Genomic DNA, 16,648 nt, shown 5'->3' on the forward strand with positions numbered 1-16,648 from the left:
ATGGAACAAACAATGGTATTGGCCGTGCTAAACAAACATGAAAGAACAACAACGACAAATCAAAACAGCTTCATAGGCACAACTTAAATAAAGGCATTTGTGACATTTTCATATCAAATATGGCGCTTATCAATAGGCATTAAAACAAAAATGCAATGACCACTTTTATTTACAAACGGCTAAAATCTCTTGACAGTCATGCTTTACTTCACAACCTGAATGTGTCTTTAAAGTGCATGCAATAATAAGCAGTTTTACGGAGTTTCATCATTCTGATAAAATACACAGCTTGATCAAACTGATGCCAATAAATCCTAAATACTGAACAATGAAAAATAAAGTACCGGAATAGTTTAAAAAGTGAAAGACCATATGCTTTAGCACAATATGGAATTAAGTAAAATCTCTCTATAAAACTGTTTAAGATCTGACACCGTCCCGATACCTTCTTTTAGCTTACAGTATTCACATCCAGTATTATTCACATTCTGCGAGGAAAAAAAGAAAGAAGAAGCAGCTAAACACCACGGTGTAGTCCGCAGCTCACATTCCACAATTACAATGCCCTCCATGTAACATACGCATTAAGCATCATATGAACATGATGGGTTAATACTTAAACATATCAAAGTGCAAATCTTTACTAACATTTCCTGAATTTAATGAATTCATACCAAAAGGAGGATGATGGCATGGAGGAAAGAGTCCGTTCTTATTTTTTATAAGTATTCTATTCTTGTAATCTCCAACGCATGACTTTTGAGTTACACACTTTAACTTGTGTTGTGAATTAATCTTGTTTAATTTTCCCCTTTTTTTAAGTTTAAGAAAAGTAGTTCCCATGGCAAATGTCAGCTCTATGCTGTGATGTGGTATCTAAAAGACTCTAAAGAGAAAGAGAGAAAGAGGGTTATCCAGCGTTGTCACTGTAGAGATGACGATGGTCAAGTCAACAGTGAGAGTGCAGGCACATGTGTCTACACCATACACCAGAAGGGAAGAGTCCTCCACACACACATCCATTTTCATCTGTCGTCCTCCTTGGGGAAGTCCAGCGAACCTAAGCTCCCAAACCCCAGCCTAGCACTCTCTGCATCGAAAGCGTCCATCTCCCTCTCCTGCCGTTCAAAAAGCTGCTTGATCCTTTCAGTGCGTTCCTTCTGAAGTGAGGCCAGCTCCTCTTCAATCTGAATCCACAATAGTGATAATCAAATAAGTGACGGTTTCAGTCTAAAGAGGTGAGTCTGTGTTACAACATAACCAAAACATACCTTCTGTTCCAGGTGGGACCTGCATAAGGAGATCTTCTGCTCCAGCATCTGCAGCTCCCTCTCATGTTGGGCTTCTGTCTGGGCCTTGGTCTTGCTCTGGTAGGCATCCAGGAGCTCCATCTCCTGCTGCAGCTGCTGCTTCAACGCCTGGCACTCCCCTTCCTGCTCTTCCTCCAGATGCATCTGGGGGACCAAAGAGACAAGCGAGAGAGAGAGAGAGAGAGGGGGTTAAATAATACATGTACCAGTAAGCATTGTGTAGCTGTTTGGAGGTTAAGGGTGAGTAGTGCCCTTACCGCTTGTGAGGCCATCATCTCGTTGATGCTCTGCTCGTACTGCTCGGCCAGCACAGCGAGCTTGCGTGTCTGCTCCTCCTTCAGTGACTTTAGGATGGCCTTGTGCTCGCTCTTAGGAGAAACCTCAAGCTGATGGTTCCTCAGGGCTTTGTACTGCTTGTTCTGCACCTTACATGTGTCCTGGAACTGTTTCTTGATCTGCATCTCCAACATCTCCAGAAGGACAAATAGAAAGAAACAATCGTAAGAAACATACAGTAAGAAACAATCATTTTGCCGGTTATGACTGCCGGCTGAGCTTCAGTCTGACCAGGGGTGTGACTTTAATTCAAGGGTCTTTGCATAGATGTGCAGACACACTAAACCAAATGTACAGCACAGCAGCTGCAGTATAGATTCTATGCACCTTGAGGTTCCGGGGCTGCTGCCGCTGCTCCAGGGCGTGCTTTCTGTGCAGCTCTCTCTGCCGCCGGCCGTTGTACTCCTCCTGGTTCTCCAACTCGGTCTGGTGCTGCAGGCGGATCAGCTCAACACGGAGCCTCTGCAGCGTCTGCAGCTGCCTGCGCTCCAGCTCCTGAGTGGACTCGTCCTGTCGGATCATCAGGGCCTGCTCCATCTCCTTCTGGGTCTTCTTCTTATTCAGCTCCTGAGGTGGGACATATTCCTCATCTTCCCATTTCATTTCGAATATACAGTACTTCAGATTTCTACAATGCAAATTAGGCCATTTAACAAAATAGGTTGGGGTGACAATTCTAGAGGCAATTCTATCAGCATCATTGGCAAACTAAATATCAGAGAGGAACTGTACCTCTCTCATTTGCTCCTGTTCAAACTCGTGCCTCTTGACCAGTGTCCTGCGTTTCAGAGCCCGGCAGCTCCTGTCATAGACCAGCCTCTGCTGGTCTAGGAGGTGGGCCTCATCCTCAGCCTGTGAGCGCTGCACCGTCTCCTTGTGCCTGGAAAGACGCTCCTGCTTCTCCTCCTTGGGCGTAATGGGGTCCTCATTCATCTCCTGCAACATCCAGATAAGAACCAGGGCTTAGTGGGTCATGCATGGAATCAATGGAAAATGCAAACAGTTTCATCACAGACAAAGTGGAAAAATGTGTAAATGATTTGTACATTTACCTCTTTGATCTTATCTTTACAGAGCCTGTACTCTTTTTTCTGGTTGTCTATGAAGGTGGTCAGCTCCTTCTTTTGCTGGGCAATGATCTGTTGCTGGATCCTCTTCTCCTCTGCTGTAGCTGCCTTTATCTGTACGGGAACATATTAAATGTTCCAGAATTATTTTGTTTACCACCTCCCTTTGATGTACTGTTTAAAATTCTGACATTATGCTGAAAGGGAAAAATGCTAAGGATGCTATATAATTAAGGGGCTGGAACATCTTCAGTTTACATCTCATTCATAGCAACCAGGACCTACTGTCCTACCAGGCAACATCATTATTCACCTCTTTGTCTGTGTGAACGGCGTGCCGTTTAGCCAGTCTCTCCAGTTCAATGTAAGTGTTGTTGGCGTGGGTCTCTACTTCCTTCTGCAACCGGAGCCTATGCTCGTCCATCTCCGCCTTCAGCCTGTTCTCCAGGGCGATCAGCTGCTTCTGGTGCTGCCGCCGCGTGCGCTTATACCCAGACATCTGCTCCCGCAGCTCAGAGTCCTGCTCATGCTCCTGGATCTACCTGGTGACCTGGACACAGGGGTCAGGGGTCGGAGGGCACAGAGAGAACAGTCAGGGGTGAAAAGCAAGAGGGCCTGAGAAGACTGCTGTACAATTAAAATGTATGTTAAATATGGACTCACAAAGGGAGAAACACGAGTACCCTAGTCGCACTCAGTAATAGACTGTAAAATATAGTAGAACAATGTCCTTTGTGAATCTGACACATAACTTGACATATTTGATTATCTTTGCAAGGATACCTTAAGTGAAATAGAGAAGAGAGACCTCACGAAGACTATGTACTGTACACCTAAGGGTAACTACAGTATTCATTTGGTTCTATGTATTTGCTTGTACTCTAGATCACAGTCTCTGAATATCACCCTTAATGTAGTATAACTACAGTAAATTCATCCAGAATTTACTCAATATAATCTCATTAGCATTCAAGTCCAACATGTGTAAAGTCCAATCAATTATAACTAAAAAGGCCTCTATGACCGACCACCTGTCACAAATCCTGTCATAACTTTCACACATACAAACATGCACACGCACACGCAAACACACAAACACGCACAGTTGTTAATTGGTGGACATTCTTGAGGGTTATTAGCTACAGTATCTGTGGATAGTATTAGCCAGGGCAGGAAATAATGTACACTGCTCCTCTTCACTAAATGATCATGGCTGCTCAGCTCAGATTTCATGCTAGTAACATAGCACATGCATCATCAATTACGATAAATACATACATGAACATAGCAAGGGTGTCTTGAATGTCAATGTGGTGTTCTTCATGCTAATACATCTGTCACGTACATACTGTATGTAGCCACAAATGGAGAGCTCAATAGGTATGAGCCTGTTTTGCAGGCCTACTATTCTGGGATGAAAATGCTAAAGGTACGTCTACACACAGCTTGTAAATCAATAACAAAAACACATCACGATAAACAGATATAGAAAGAGATTTGATAGAAATCCAAACAATTACACACACATAAAAGCAGAGGGGGGAACCTGAGGATGGAAAAAATTACACTTATTAACGGGATCCGGTTGCCATGACTACAGATGTGCAGCTGAGAGGATGGCGAGAGAGACCCTCCCAGCGGGAGAGGGAGCCTGCCTACCAAAGATGCTGATTTGATGGTGGCAAAGCGTTCACAGATCTTGCAGTCGAGAGCCCGGCTCTTGTGAGAAGAAGTAGGCCGCAGCTCTGGCCTGGCGTCCCTGTGCACAGCCTCATCCCTCACGCAAGCATGGTCCTGCAGGGGGGGAGGAAAAGGAGGAGAGAGAGGGGGTGGACGCTTCCCAGGCCCTCCGTGCTCGCTGCTGCTGCTGCTATCGCTGCCGTGTCTCCCAGCATCCAGCACACATCCTGCTTTAAATGCATCCTTCCCCTGCGTGGTCCCTCGCTACTGCCTGCAGCTCCTCACTAGAAATGAACAAGGCATCGCAGAGCGATCGCAGGCACCGTCAGGAAGGCAGCAGCTGAAGGCAGTCCTTGTCTCTGGCGTCTCCACTTCCTGAGGAGGAGGAACCAAATGGATCCGGTGGGAAAGGGTGAATTATGCAATGCCTATCACAGACAATCAAGACAAAAAGAAGAGGAGGAAAATGACAGAGAGATTGTTGCACTCCTTCTCTCCTGCCTCCAAATAAATTACAATAAAAAGATTTGGAGAGGTATTCATTTTCCTGTATTCCCATGATGATATATTATGTGATCTGTGAAAATATGCAAATCAAACACAGATCCATCCAAGGCATTATTCTCCTGTGACATTACTAATCAGCTAGATAATTCTTATATATTCCAATTAATTGTTTCTAGTGCCTTCTATTCATCTCTCCAGCTCTCTAAAAAGACACTACAATGTTTCAAATACTGGATGGATACTTTACAACGATACCAATCCTGAACATTACCCCTACCTACATGTACAAATTACTCGTTATTGTTATTTTATTGTGTTACTTTTTATTTTATTTTTTACTTTAGTTATTTTGTAAATATTTTCTTAACTCTATTTCTTGAACTGCATTGTTGGTTAAGGGCTTGTAAATAAGCATTTCACAGTAAGGTCTACACCTGTTGTACTCGGCGCATGTGACAAATAACATTTCATTTTATTTGATTACATTCATTATCTAGTGTGGCTTCCTTAAAATAATGAATTTGCTCAAATGATGTTGATTCTTGAAACAGATTTGTAAAAATGTCTGAATAATCAACAAGGTCATTATAAAAGAGTAATACAATAGTAGTATTGTAAAAACGACTTAAAATTAATACTAGTTCAGAGGACTGGCTAATAGGTAAACTACTGTACATATTATCCTTTACAATAACTTTACTGAATAAGCCATTGTAAATGCTTATACATGTTTTATAAATTATTATACATGCCATAATTGCTTATAAATTGTGGTTCTTATAATGTTTATAAATTATTATAAATGTTTATAAATAATGAAATTGTAGGTACACTATTTATAAATATGTATAATATCTATGCATGCTTATTCATTAAAATGATTATACAGTGTGTCACGACTTCCTCCAAAGCTGCCTCCCCTCCTTGTTCGAGCAGGCTTCGGCGTTCGTCGTCACCGGCCTTCTAGCCACTGCCGCTCCATATCTCATAATTCCATTTGTCTTGTCTTGTCTATTACACACACCTGGTGCATATCCCCTCATTAGTCCATGTATAAGTGTTCCCTCTGCCCCCTTGTCCTTGTGGGTGATTGTTCATTGTGAGGATTAGTAGCTCGGTTGAGCTCAGTATTTTGTATTGTCCCGGTGTGCATGTTTGTTCCAATGCGCCTGTTTTGCGCACTGGACTGGTTACACTGGATTACGGAATAAACTCTGTATACTGTGATTTACCCTCCTGCGCCTGACTCCTTCAAATCACGCATCACACAGTGTTAACAATTACTCTACATATTGCAATTTCATATTATGTTACTCACTTTGTGGTACAAATGGCCAATTAAATTACTACCGGGAGCATGTGAAGGCCCCAAGTAGCAACGCTTGTCACAACAAACCACTGGATGGGTCAATAGCGTAGCATAACGGTCTCTAAACAGGGGTTTCAGTGACCCACAATCATAGCAGTGATCAAAGAGAATACATTTCAAGTCAACATCCTCAGTCAACTGCAATAGAGCTAAGAACCAAGCAAACAGTCCTCTAATTCTCTATCTAAATGGATAACCTATTACTATGCCCGAATAAGGTATGACTGAAATGTAAAATGTAATCCTTAACTCAAACACTATTTATTTTAACTGTCATGCTCATGTTTGTGTTCCCTGACGGACTTATAGATCTTCTTCAAGTCAGTGATTTCCTCTTCTGTGCCTATAACTTGTTACCTGACATCAGGCTTGCGCTTATTCAACCACTTCTGAAGAAGCTGCCACACTGCTGGTACTACTTTCTATGACCTATATGTTTAACAGTGTCCAACACTTTAATATTGTGAAATATTAAATATAAAAACATTTGCATGAATAGGCCGAGCAAGCTTAGTCAAAAATGTATATCATTTTGTTCAACTTCTTTGTTTCTTGTGTAATAAAAAGCTACGGAACATGAGAAATCCAAGATTCTGCGTGTTCAGCTGGAGGTCAACCAGGTCAAGGGTGAAGTCAACAGAAAGCTTGCAGAGAAGGATTAGGAGATGGATCAGATCAAGAGGAACAGCCAGAGGGTGATTGACACCATGCAGAGCAATCTGGACTCTGAGATCAGGAGCAGAAATGATGCCCTGAGAGTCAAGAAGAAGGTGAAGGGAGATCTCAATGAGATGGAGATCCAGCTAAGTCATGCCAACCGACAAGCTGCTTAAAGTTGAACTATGCAGAAATCGCTCTGCCATTTCCTGGTTGCTAAAACGCTAATAGTTCGCCTAATTTCAGTTTATGTGACAAAATAAACTAGTATAGTGTAGAGAATCATTTTACCATCTAAACTGCTGTGAAATATATTTTCCATAACCCAAAATATTGTTGTTTCAGCTGTTTGAAGTTGGTGTACAAAACCGAAAGTAAAAGTAATGGGAAGCATAGAAATAGCGCACATAGAACAGATATACCGCTTCGTAGATTTGCTTTCAAGTAGAATGATAGATCTATAACTCACATTTCTATGTGCATTTGGTCGGGTCGTCCAAAAAGTTACATATTGCCACTTTAAGCTTCATTTTTTTTCAGTCAAAATGTGTTTACGAAGTCAATAACTTAATGACTTCCCACGTTTGCTAAATAGTCTATAACCTATTTATTATTAGGATGCCCAACTGCACCTTGATGATGCAATCAGAGGACAGGATAACATGAAGGAACAGACAGCCATGGTGGAGCGCAGGAACAACTTGATGTTGGCTGAGATTGAGGAGCTGAGGGCTGCTCTGGACCAGACAGAGAGAGGCCGCAAAGTGGCTGAGCAGGAGCTGGTGGATGCCAGTGAACGTGTTGGACTGCTGCACTCTCAGGAAGAGTCATTTTGTTCATACCGTTTGTTGACGTTTGTCCTAATTTTTATGAACACAGGAACTTATTCTTTACATGATTTGTGTAGAACACAAGCCTTCTGAGCACCAAGAAGAAGCTTGAGGCTGACTTGGTTCAGATACAAGGTGAAGTGGAAGACACTGTTCAGGAAGTCAGAAATGCAGAGAAGGCAAAGAAGGTCATCACTGATATGAGTCAAATATGTATTGTCTATTTTTATGTTTGATATGAATGATTAGAATAATTTATTGCCTAATTATATTATATATATTATATTCTGATCATGGAGTTCTGATCATGGAATTCCGAACCAGTCATGCGTCTACACCTACATTTAAATGTGTCTACCGTGTCCACGTTGTGTCTGGATTCCCTTTTTCCGTGCTATATTCAAATGCAGTATGCATTCTGTCAACGGTGGACAGGCTAAATCTGATAATAACACAACAACAACTTGATGGCAGTTGCCAACTACTGTAGCTAACTAGCCAGCTAACCTCTGTAACTAGCCAGCAAGCTAGCTATCAAAACTAAAGGGATTGCAAGCAGGTTAGGATAACGTTTAATTAAAAAAGGTGCCTCTCGCTCCTAAAATACAAGTTTTCTGGAGACTTGGTGATGTCGCCCAGTGTATGTGCTTGCGGTAGCATGATTGCGTCCAGACTGAGGAGAAATCCGACACACAATCTGAACACAATCCGACCACAATGCGACTTTTGTGTATCTAGACCTGTCTTTCTAATGAGATTTTTGTATTCTGATAGCAGAAGTCGCATGTAAGTGTAGACATGGCCTAACAAGATACAATGAGCTGAAAATGAGCTTGCTAGGTGTCAGGTAGCCTAGCGGTTAGAGTGTTGGGCCAGTAACCGAAAGGTTGCTGGTTTGAATACCTGAGCTGAAAAGGTGAATAATCTGTCGATGTTCCCTTGAGAAAATTGTGCAGTTTTGAAGCTAATTTCCTGCAAGTCTGCACATTTTGCATTGACTTATGCCATGTTCAGGGCGGCAGGTAGCTTAGTGGTTAATAGCATTGTGCCAGTAACAGAAAGGTCGCTGGTTCTAATCCCCGAGCCGACTAGTTGAAAAATCTGTCGATGTGCCCTTGAGCAAGGCACTTAACCCTAATTGCTCATGTAAGTCGCTCTGGATAAGAGCGTCTGCTAAATGACTAAAATTTAAATCTGGTTGACTAACAAAAGGTCGGGGGGGGGGCCTAAAGGCTAGAGGGGGGCCCACTGGAGGTGCCCTTCGTGCCTGGTTGGTAATTCAGCCATGATTACTACAAGGTTTAGATGACTAGACTAACTTACAGTGAGGGAAAAAAGTATTTGATCCCCTGCTGATTTTGTACGTTTGCCTACTGACAAAGAAATGATCAGTCTATAATTTTAATGGTAGGTTTATTTGAACAGTGAGAGACAGAATAACAACAACAAAATACAGAAAAACGCATGTCAAAAATGTTAGAAATTGATTTGCATTTCAATGAGGGAAATAAATATTTGACCCCCTCTCAATCAGAAAGATTTCTGGCTCCCAGGTGTCTTTTATACAGGTAACGAGCTGAGATTAGGAGCACACTCTTAAAGGGAGTGCTCCTAATCTCAGCTTGTTAACTGTATAAAAGACACCTGTCCACAGAAGCAATTAATCAATCAGATTCCAAACTCTCCACCATGGCCAAGACCAAAGAGCTCTCCAAGGATGTCAGGGACAAGATTGTAGACCTACAGAAGGCTGGATTGGGCTACAAGACCATCGCCAAGCAGCTTGGTGAGAAGGTGACAACAGTTGGTGCGATTATTCGCAAATGGAAGAAACACAAAAGAACTGTCAATCTCCCTCGGCCTGGGGCTCCATGCAAGATCTCACCTCGTGGAGTTGCAATGATCATGAGAACAGTGAGGAATCAGCCCAGAACTACATTGATGCTGGGCCAATTGTGTGCCGCCCTATGGGACTCCCGGTCACGGCCAGTTGTGACACAGCCTGGGATCGAACACAGGTCTGTAGTGACACCTCAAGCACTGCGATGCAGTGCCTTAGACCGCTTCACCGCTCAGGAGGCCTAATATAAACCTTTTCTAAATGTAACACTAAATATACTGAGTTTTTTTTTTTTTATCATAAAAAAACACACCAACATTTTCTGTAAACTAATCCGTGAACCAATATGCAATTCGATGCATGGTGAATTTACTGTTGAAGAAAAAGCCCCTTTATAATAAACCCATAATAACATTTGCAATGTGGTATAGACTACAGTTGAGCAAAGGCGTTTTTTGGATTAGCAGGTTCTGGAATAAAATCTGGCTTTTAAAAACACATTTGCTGCAGTTCTACCTCATTTACATGACAGAAGACATTAGCTGACTCTTTTTTAATACCACACAAATGACTGAAATGAGTGGCTACTCTGACACTGACAAACTGAGATTAACCTGGTTTGAATTTAAACAAACAATAGCCCAGGCCATTGAAGCAACACACACACACACACACACACACACACATATATATATATATATATATATATATATATATATATATATATATACAGTACCAGTCAAAAGTTTGGACACACCTACTCATTCAAAGGTTTTTCTTTATTTTTACTATTTTCTACATTGTAGAATAATAGTGAAGACATCAACACTATGAAATAACACATATGGAATCATGTAGTAACCAAAAAAGTGTTAAACAAATCAAAATATATGTTATATTTGAGATTCTTCAAATAGCCAACCTTTGCCTTGATCACAGCTTTGCACACTCTTGGCATTCTCTCAACCAGCTTCACCTGGAATGCTTTTCCAACAGTCTTGAAGGAGTTCTCACATATGCTGATCACTTGTTGGCTGCTTTTCCTTCCACACACTCCTTCTGTTCACCCGACCTAGAATATCTCACAATCAAATGCCGACCGTATTATCTCCCAAGATAATTTTCTTAGGTTATAGTCACGGCCATGTATATCCCCCCTCAAGCCGATACCACGACTGCCCTCAAAGAACTTCACTGGACCTTATGCAAACTGGAAACCACATATCCTGAGGCTGCATTTATTGTAGCCGGGGATTTTAACAAAGCAAACTTGAGGACTAGGCTGCCGAAGTTCTATCAACATATCGACTGTTGTACTCGCGCTGCCAAAATCCTCGACCATTACTATTCGAACTTCCGGGATGGTTATAAGGCCCTCCCCCGCCCTCCTTTCGGCAAATCTGACCACGACTCCATTTTGCTTCTCCCTTCCTATAGGCAGAAACTCAAACAGGAAGTACCCGTGCTAAGGACTATTCAACGCTGGCCTGACAAATCGGAATCCACGCTTCAAGATTGTTTTGATCACGCGGACTGGGATATGTTCCGGGTAGATGAATACACTGAAACGGAGACTGAGTTTATCAGGAAGTGTATAGGTGATGTTGTGCCCACTGTGACTATTAAAACCTACCCTAACCAGAAACCGTGGATAGATGGCAACATTCGCACAAATCTGAAAGCGCGAACTACCGCATTCAACTATGGCAAGGTGACTGGGAATATGGCAGAATGCAAACAGTGTAGCTACTCACTCCGTAAGGCAATTAAACTGGCAAAACATCAGTATAGAGACAAAGTGGAGTCGCAATTCAACGGCTCAGACACGAGACGTATGTGGCAGGGTCTACAGACAATCACGGACTACAAAAGGAAAACCAGCCACGTCGACGACACCGACGTCTCGCTTCCAGACAAGCTAAACACCTTCTTCGCCTGCTTTGAGGATAACACAGTGCCACTGACGAGGCCCACTACCAAGGACTGTGGCCTCTCCTTCTCCATGGCCGACGTGATTAAGACATTTAAGCATGTTAACCCCCGCAAGGCTGCCGGCCCAGACGGCATTCCTAGCCGCATCCTCAAAGCATGCGCAGACCAGCTGGCTGGTGTGTTTATGGACATATTCAATCTCTCCCTTTCCCAGTCTGCTGTTTCCACATGCTTCAAGATGGCCACCATTGTTCCTGTACCCAAGAAAGCAAAGGTAACGGAACTAAATGACTATCGCCCTGTAGCACTCACCTCTATTATCATGAAGTGCTTTGAGAGACTAGTCAAGGATCATATCACCTCTACCTTACCTGTCACCCTAGAGCCACTTCAATTTGCTTACCACCCCAATAGATCCACAGACGATGCAATCGCCATCACACTGCACACTGCCCTATCCCATCTGGACAAGAGGAATACCTATGTAAGAATGTTGTTCATTGACTATAGCTCAGCATTCAACACCATAGTACCCTCCAAGCTCATCATTAAGCTTGAGGCCCTGGGTCTGAACCCCGCCCTGTGCAACTGGGTCCTGGACTTCCTGACGGGCCGCCCCCAGGTGGTGAAGGTAGGAAACAACATCTCCACTTCGCTGATCCTCAACACTGGGGCCCCACAAGGGTGCGTGCTCAGCCCCCTCCTGTACTCCCTGTTCACCCATGACTGCGTGGCCTAGCACGCCTCCAACTCAATCATCAAGTTTGCAGACGACACAACAATAGTAGGCTTGATTACCAACAATGACGAGACCGCCTACAGGGAGGAGGTGAGGGCTCTGGGAGTGTGGTGCCAGGAAAAAAACCACTCACTCAACATCAACAAAATAAACGAGATGATCGTGGACTTCAGGAAACAGCAGAGGGTGCACCCCCCTATCCACATCAACGGGACCGCAGTGGAGAAGGTGGAAAGCTTCAAGTTCCTTGGCGTACACATCACGACAAACTGAAATTGTCCACCCACGCAGACAATGTGGTGAAGAAGGCGAACAGAGCCTCTTCAACCTCTGGAGGCTGAAGAAATTCGGCATAGTACCTAAAACCCTCACAAACTTTTACAGATGCACAATTGAGAGCATCCTGTCGGGCTGTATCACCACCTGGTACGGCAACTGCACCGCCCGCAACCGCAGGGCTCTCCAGAGGGTGGTGCGGTCTGCCGAACGCATTACCGGGGGCAAACTACCCGCCCTCCAAGACACATACAGCACCCAATGTCACAGGAAGGCCAAAAAGATCATCAAGGACATCAACCACCTGAGCACTGCCTGTTCACCCCGCTATCGTCCATAAGGCGAGGTCAGTACAGGTGCATCAAAGCTGGGACCGAGAGAATGAAAAACAGCTTCTATCTCAAGGCCATCAGACTGTTAAATAGCCATCACTAGCACATTAGAGGCTGCTGCTGCCTATTGAAATCACTGGCCACTTTAAGAAATGGAACACTAGTCACTTTAATAATGTTTACATATCTTGCACTACTCATCTCATATGTATATACTGCATTCTATTCTATAATATTCTACTGTATCTTAGTCCATGCCGCTCTGTCATTGCTTGTCCATATATGTACAGTTGAAGTCGGAAGTTTACATACACTTAGGTTGGAGTCATTAAAACTAGTTTTGGTAAGTCGGTTAGGACATCTCCTTTGTGCATGACACAATTCATTTTTCCAACAGTGAAATATTTGCTACACACCCCCCCCCCCCCCCCCCCCGCCCCAAATTCACACACACACACAGTCATGGATTGTTTTAAAACCAAAATAATAATCTTAAAATGAATTCTAGGCAGCCAGTGTAGAGACCTTAAAACCGGTGTAATGTGTGCTCTCCGTCTGGTCTTGGTCAGTACCCGTGCTGCAGCATTCTGTATGTTTTGCAGTTGACCAATGGCTTTCTTAGGTTGACCAGACAGGAGAGCATTACAGTAGTCAATCCTGCTTGTAATAAAAGCATGGATGAGTCTCTCTGTATCAGCCTGAGAGAGAAACGGCCACACCTTGGCAAGGTTCCACAAGTCTTATGGATTCTTATACTGCCAGAAATAGTCAGTCATATTTGGAAAGGATAACTAATGCAAACATGATATTCAGCTGACACAGACTGCACTCCTGGGACTTCCAGTGGTTAATGGGTGTAAATCCCTATTTGTTGATTTGATGTGACACCTAGTACAAGTACAGGAGAGATTAAATATTTTCCAGAGATTGCAGACCATTGTAAAACTGTCATGTGAAAATTCAGAGAATAGATTACTTGCACTGTCTTTAACATGAATTCATTAATACAATAGAAAATATTTTTTTTGTGGTGCCATAGTAAACACATTTAACAGCCTCAGCCGAAATCTGAAGTTGTACAGTACCATTAGATGATTTCAGGCTGGAGGTATCCATCGATGTTGCTCACCGTCTCTACTGACCAAACGCTGTGTACACTCATGCCTTTTTGTAAGGGACGCCCTGAGAGGGTTTCAACACCTCTTAGTGGACGACTGGACGTTGTGGCCTCTGACGTGTCTACACGCCTACGCCAATGAAATAAGATTTTGGAGCACACATCAAGCACAAGTATATCTCTGATTTGTATTTAAACAGAGTTCTTATCATAAAGCTGTCAAACTTGAAGGCAAATGCAGGGCAACATTGACACAATCGGGAACATTTGCCAAGTCCTTTAGGGTCAATTTGGGTCAAGTAAGCAAGAGTTTGAGGGAAATGAGAGAAGAGAATGGGGGGAAACCCACACCCTAGCGTTGTACTTACCTTTCTTGCACTAACACTCACCTGCTTTATTGAGGAAGTTTGAGGAAGTTTACTTACTTTGACTGATGTGGTCGTTGTACCTAGTGCATTCAGTTAGTGAATGCACTAACAGTAAGTTCCTCTGGATAACAGTGTCTGATAAATAACTAAAATGGAAATGACTTCACTTTACCCTGTATTTACACAGTAGCTCTTTTGGTTTGGGCTAATTAAAAAACGTTCTACTACTTCCAGGTCTAATTCCCAGTAGATTCTTCCAGTTTTTAGAGTAAGTAATGTGTGTGCACAGGCAGCAGTTTTTATACAAAGACAGACACTGCATACATAAGAGCCCCAGCCCCCCTCAATATGGGTCATTTTGCCATGGAATGTTTATTGCTTTGATTCAAAAGAGATTATATTCATAGAAATAAATAACGTTGAAAAGTATGCTTTGCAGAACTGTTCCAGCATTCTTAAGCATGGTCATGTTTCCTCCCAGATTATCTATAATTTGACAAATGAGAAAGTACATTTCAACAGTCTTGATTTTTCAGTTTATCTTGGTTTTGCTAGTCCTTGTGGGAAATGATTTAACATAATACATAGAAAAACATGCCACGCTTGTGGTTACAGTGAGAGTAAATAAAGTTATGGTGTTTCAATAGCTATAGAAGCCACTACATTTGTCATTTTAAATGACCAAGACTTAATTCAAATTTTTTGTCAAAAGTTGTCAACACCGACATCAACTTTTAAGCTCTACCCCAAGCTTTACATCTAATTGTAATGGATCATGACTTCTGGTCAACTGGATTCACTCTTTCCCTTCCTGCTTGTGCTTGATCTGAATGGGGATGACCATGTCACTGGGGAGGATGGTGGTGGTTGAGCCTGGGAGGGGTGCTTCTACTAAGAGAACCCCTTCACCAGACAGAGACGAGCTGACGTGCTGCAAGTCCACACCAGGGGGCAGCCTTCAACAAACAAACAACAATAATCTGTTTACAACACAGACAGGCAAGGACTTGTTTACTGTGATACAATAGACTGCTTGTCATCTGTTTTTACAAATGTAAGTAAACCGTGGGAAACTATTTAGAATGTCTTCCTATAGCAATCAACAGCAAAGACTTTCAATTCCACACATTATTTTTTGAGTTCTTAGTTTCATTGCCGGTATGTCTTTGTCATAGCATTGTGAGGGACCTTATTTTCTATTCCACCATTACAACTTACTTGTATTTTCTTGTAAAGCACCTTGAGACTGATCCATGTTCGTCCTCCCTTTCTTCATGTTGACCTTAAAATATAAGTTGAGACAATAATTGAAGTAGTGTGGACTTGAGACCGCTATAAAATATTTCAACAGTTAATTGTCAAACCTTTTAAGTAACAATGAATGTTCAAACTGCCACCATATTCTGCTGTCTCAGATCAGAGAAATAACGTTCGTACCTGTAATCTCCAGGAAGCCCCCCTTGGTTTTGATTGATATCTCCTCTGGTGAGAAGTGATTGACATCCAGTGTGATCCTCCAGCTGTCCTGTCCTGTCCTGATCTCTGACACTCCTCCAGACAGTTGTCTCTGAAGTCTGGCTGAGGTCTGGGGTGCCACTGCAGCAGGGGGAGCAGTGCCATGGCGTGTGTACCCTGGCCAGGAGGATGATGCCAGTCTCCTCCTAGCCCAGTCTATCCAGCTCACATCGCCTGGATCCAGGAAAGGAGGGAGGCCAAAGTCCTGCTCCATGATCATGCGGCTAGGCCGTGTCCACTCACGGAAAGGATCCCAGTTTGCATCTCGGCGGAAAAGAGGACGCGGTAATACCTTGTTGTGGTCAGCCATGACTTCAGAATGGCCCGAGAGTGGTACTAGGGGGGGGAAACCTGTTTCCTCTCTTGGTTTTCCCCTGACTGGATAATTTAATCCAATCTCTGTCTAATTACAATTACTAAGTCAGGTTTAATGACTTAGCCTCACCACACAAAAGGGCAGCAATATTTTCCCCCAAACAGTTCAGGAAGGCTGCGTCATAGTGGGAAGGATTGCTCTGGACAATCAGACTTTGTTCCGCTGTGGAGCATCACTCACACCCTTTATACACCCAGCTGATCCATTCTAGAACTTATCAAGCAGTAAGCCTTATCCATGGGATGAGAAGTAGTTCATTAGCATGGTTGGGGCAGTGGTGTTGCTCCTCTGTTGCCCTGGGACCTGGAGAGGGTAAATCTTAATTATCTGTATTTATAGCTCCAAGACGTAAATGGCAAGTAGTTGGTGGATGACTCTGGGCGCGGCAACGATGGGG

The 16,648-nt window shown here is 43.0% G+C and overlaps 2 protein-coding genes across 2 annotated transcripts; both read right to left on the reverse strand.

The window, feature by feature from the left end:
• Positions 1 to 1,025: 1,025 nt before the first annotated feature.
• LOC311127092 (serine/threonine-protein kinase TAO3-like) lies at positions 1,026 to 4,501 on the reverse strand (the record flags this gene model as incomplete). Its single annotated transcript, XM_084158857.1, has 8 exons — positions 4,373 to 4,501; positions 3,027 to 3,263; positions 2,699 to 2,827; positions 2,379 to 2,582; positions 1,974 to 2,213; positions 1,568 to 1,780; positions 1,272 to 1,454; positions 1,026 to 1,187 (listed from the first exon to the last, which is right to left on the reverse strand). The coding sequence occupies exons 2-8, from the start codon at positions 3,210 to 3,212 to the stop codon at positions 1,026 to 1,028; spliced, it is 1,317 nt and encodes a 438-aa protein (XP_084014983.1). The 5' UTR covers positions 3,213 to 3,263; positions 4,373 to 4,501.
• A 10,209-nt stretch (positions 4,502 to 14,710) lies between these two features.
• LOC311127579 (heat shock protein beta-1-like) lies at positions 14,711 to 16,336 on the reverse strand. The gene is made up of 3 exons (XM_084159396.1): positions 15,798 to 16,336; positions 15,579 to 15,642; positions 14,711 to 15,316 (listed from the first exon to the last, which is right to left on the reverse strand). Exons 1-3 carry the CDS (start codon positions 16,183 to 16,185, stop codon positions 15,157 to 15,159), a joined length of 612 nt encoding a protein of 203 aa, XP_084015522.1. The 5' UTR covers positions 16,186 to 16,336; the 3' UTR covers positions 14,711 to 15,156.
• Between the last annotated feature and the right edge of the window lie 312 nt (positions 16,337 to 16,648).

The sequence above is a fragment of the Coregonus lavaretus genome (genome assembly GCF_964263955.1).
Source record: "Coregonus lavaretus genome assembly, chromosome: 4".
NCBI classification, from domain to species: domain Eukaryota; kingdom Metazoa; phylum Chordata; class Actinopteri; order Salmoniformes; family Salmonidae; genus Coregonus; species Coregonus lavaretus.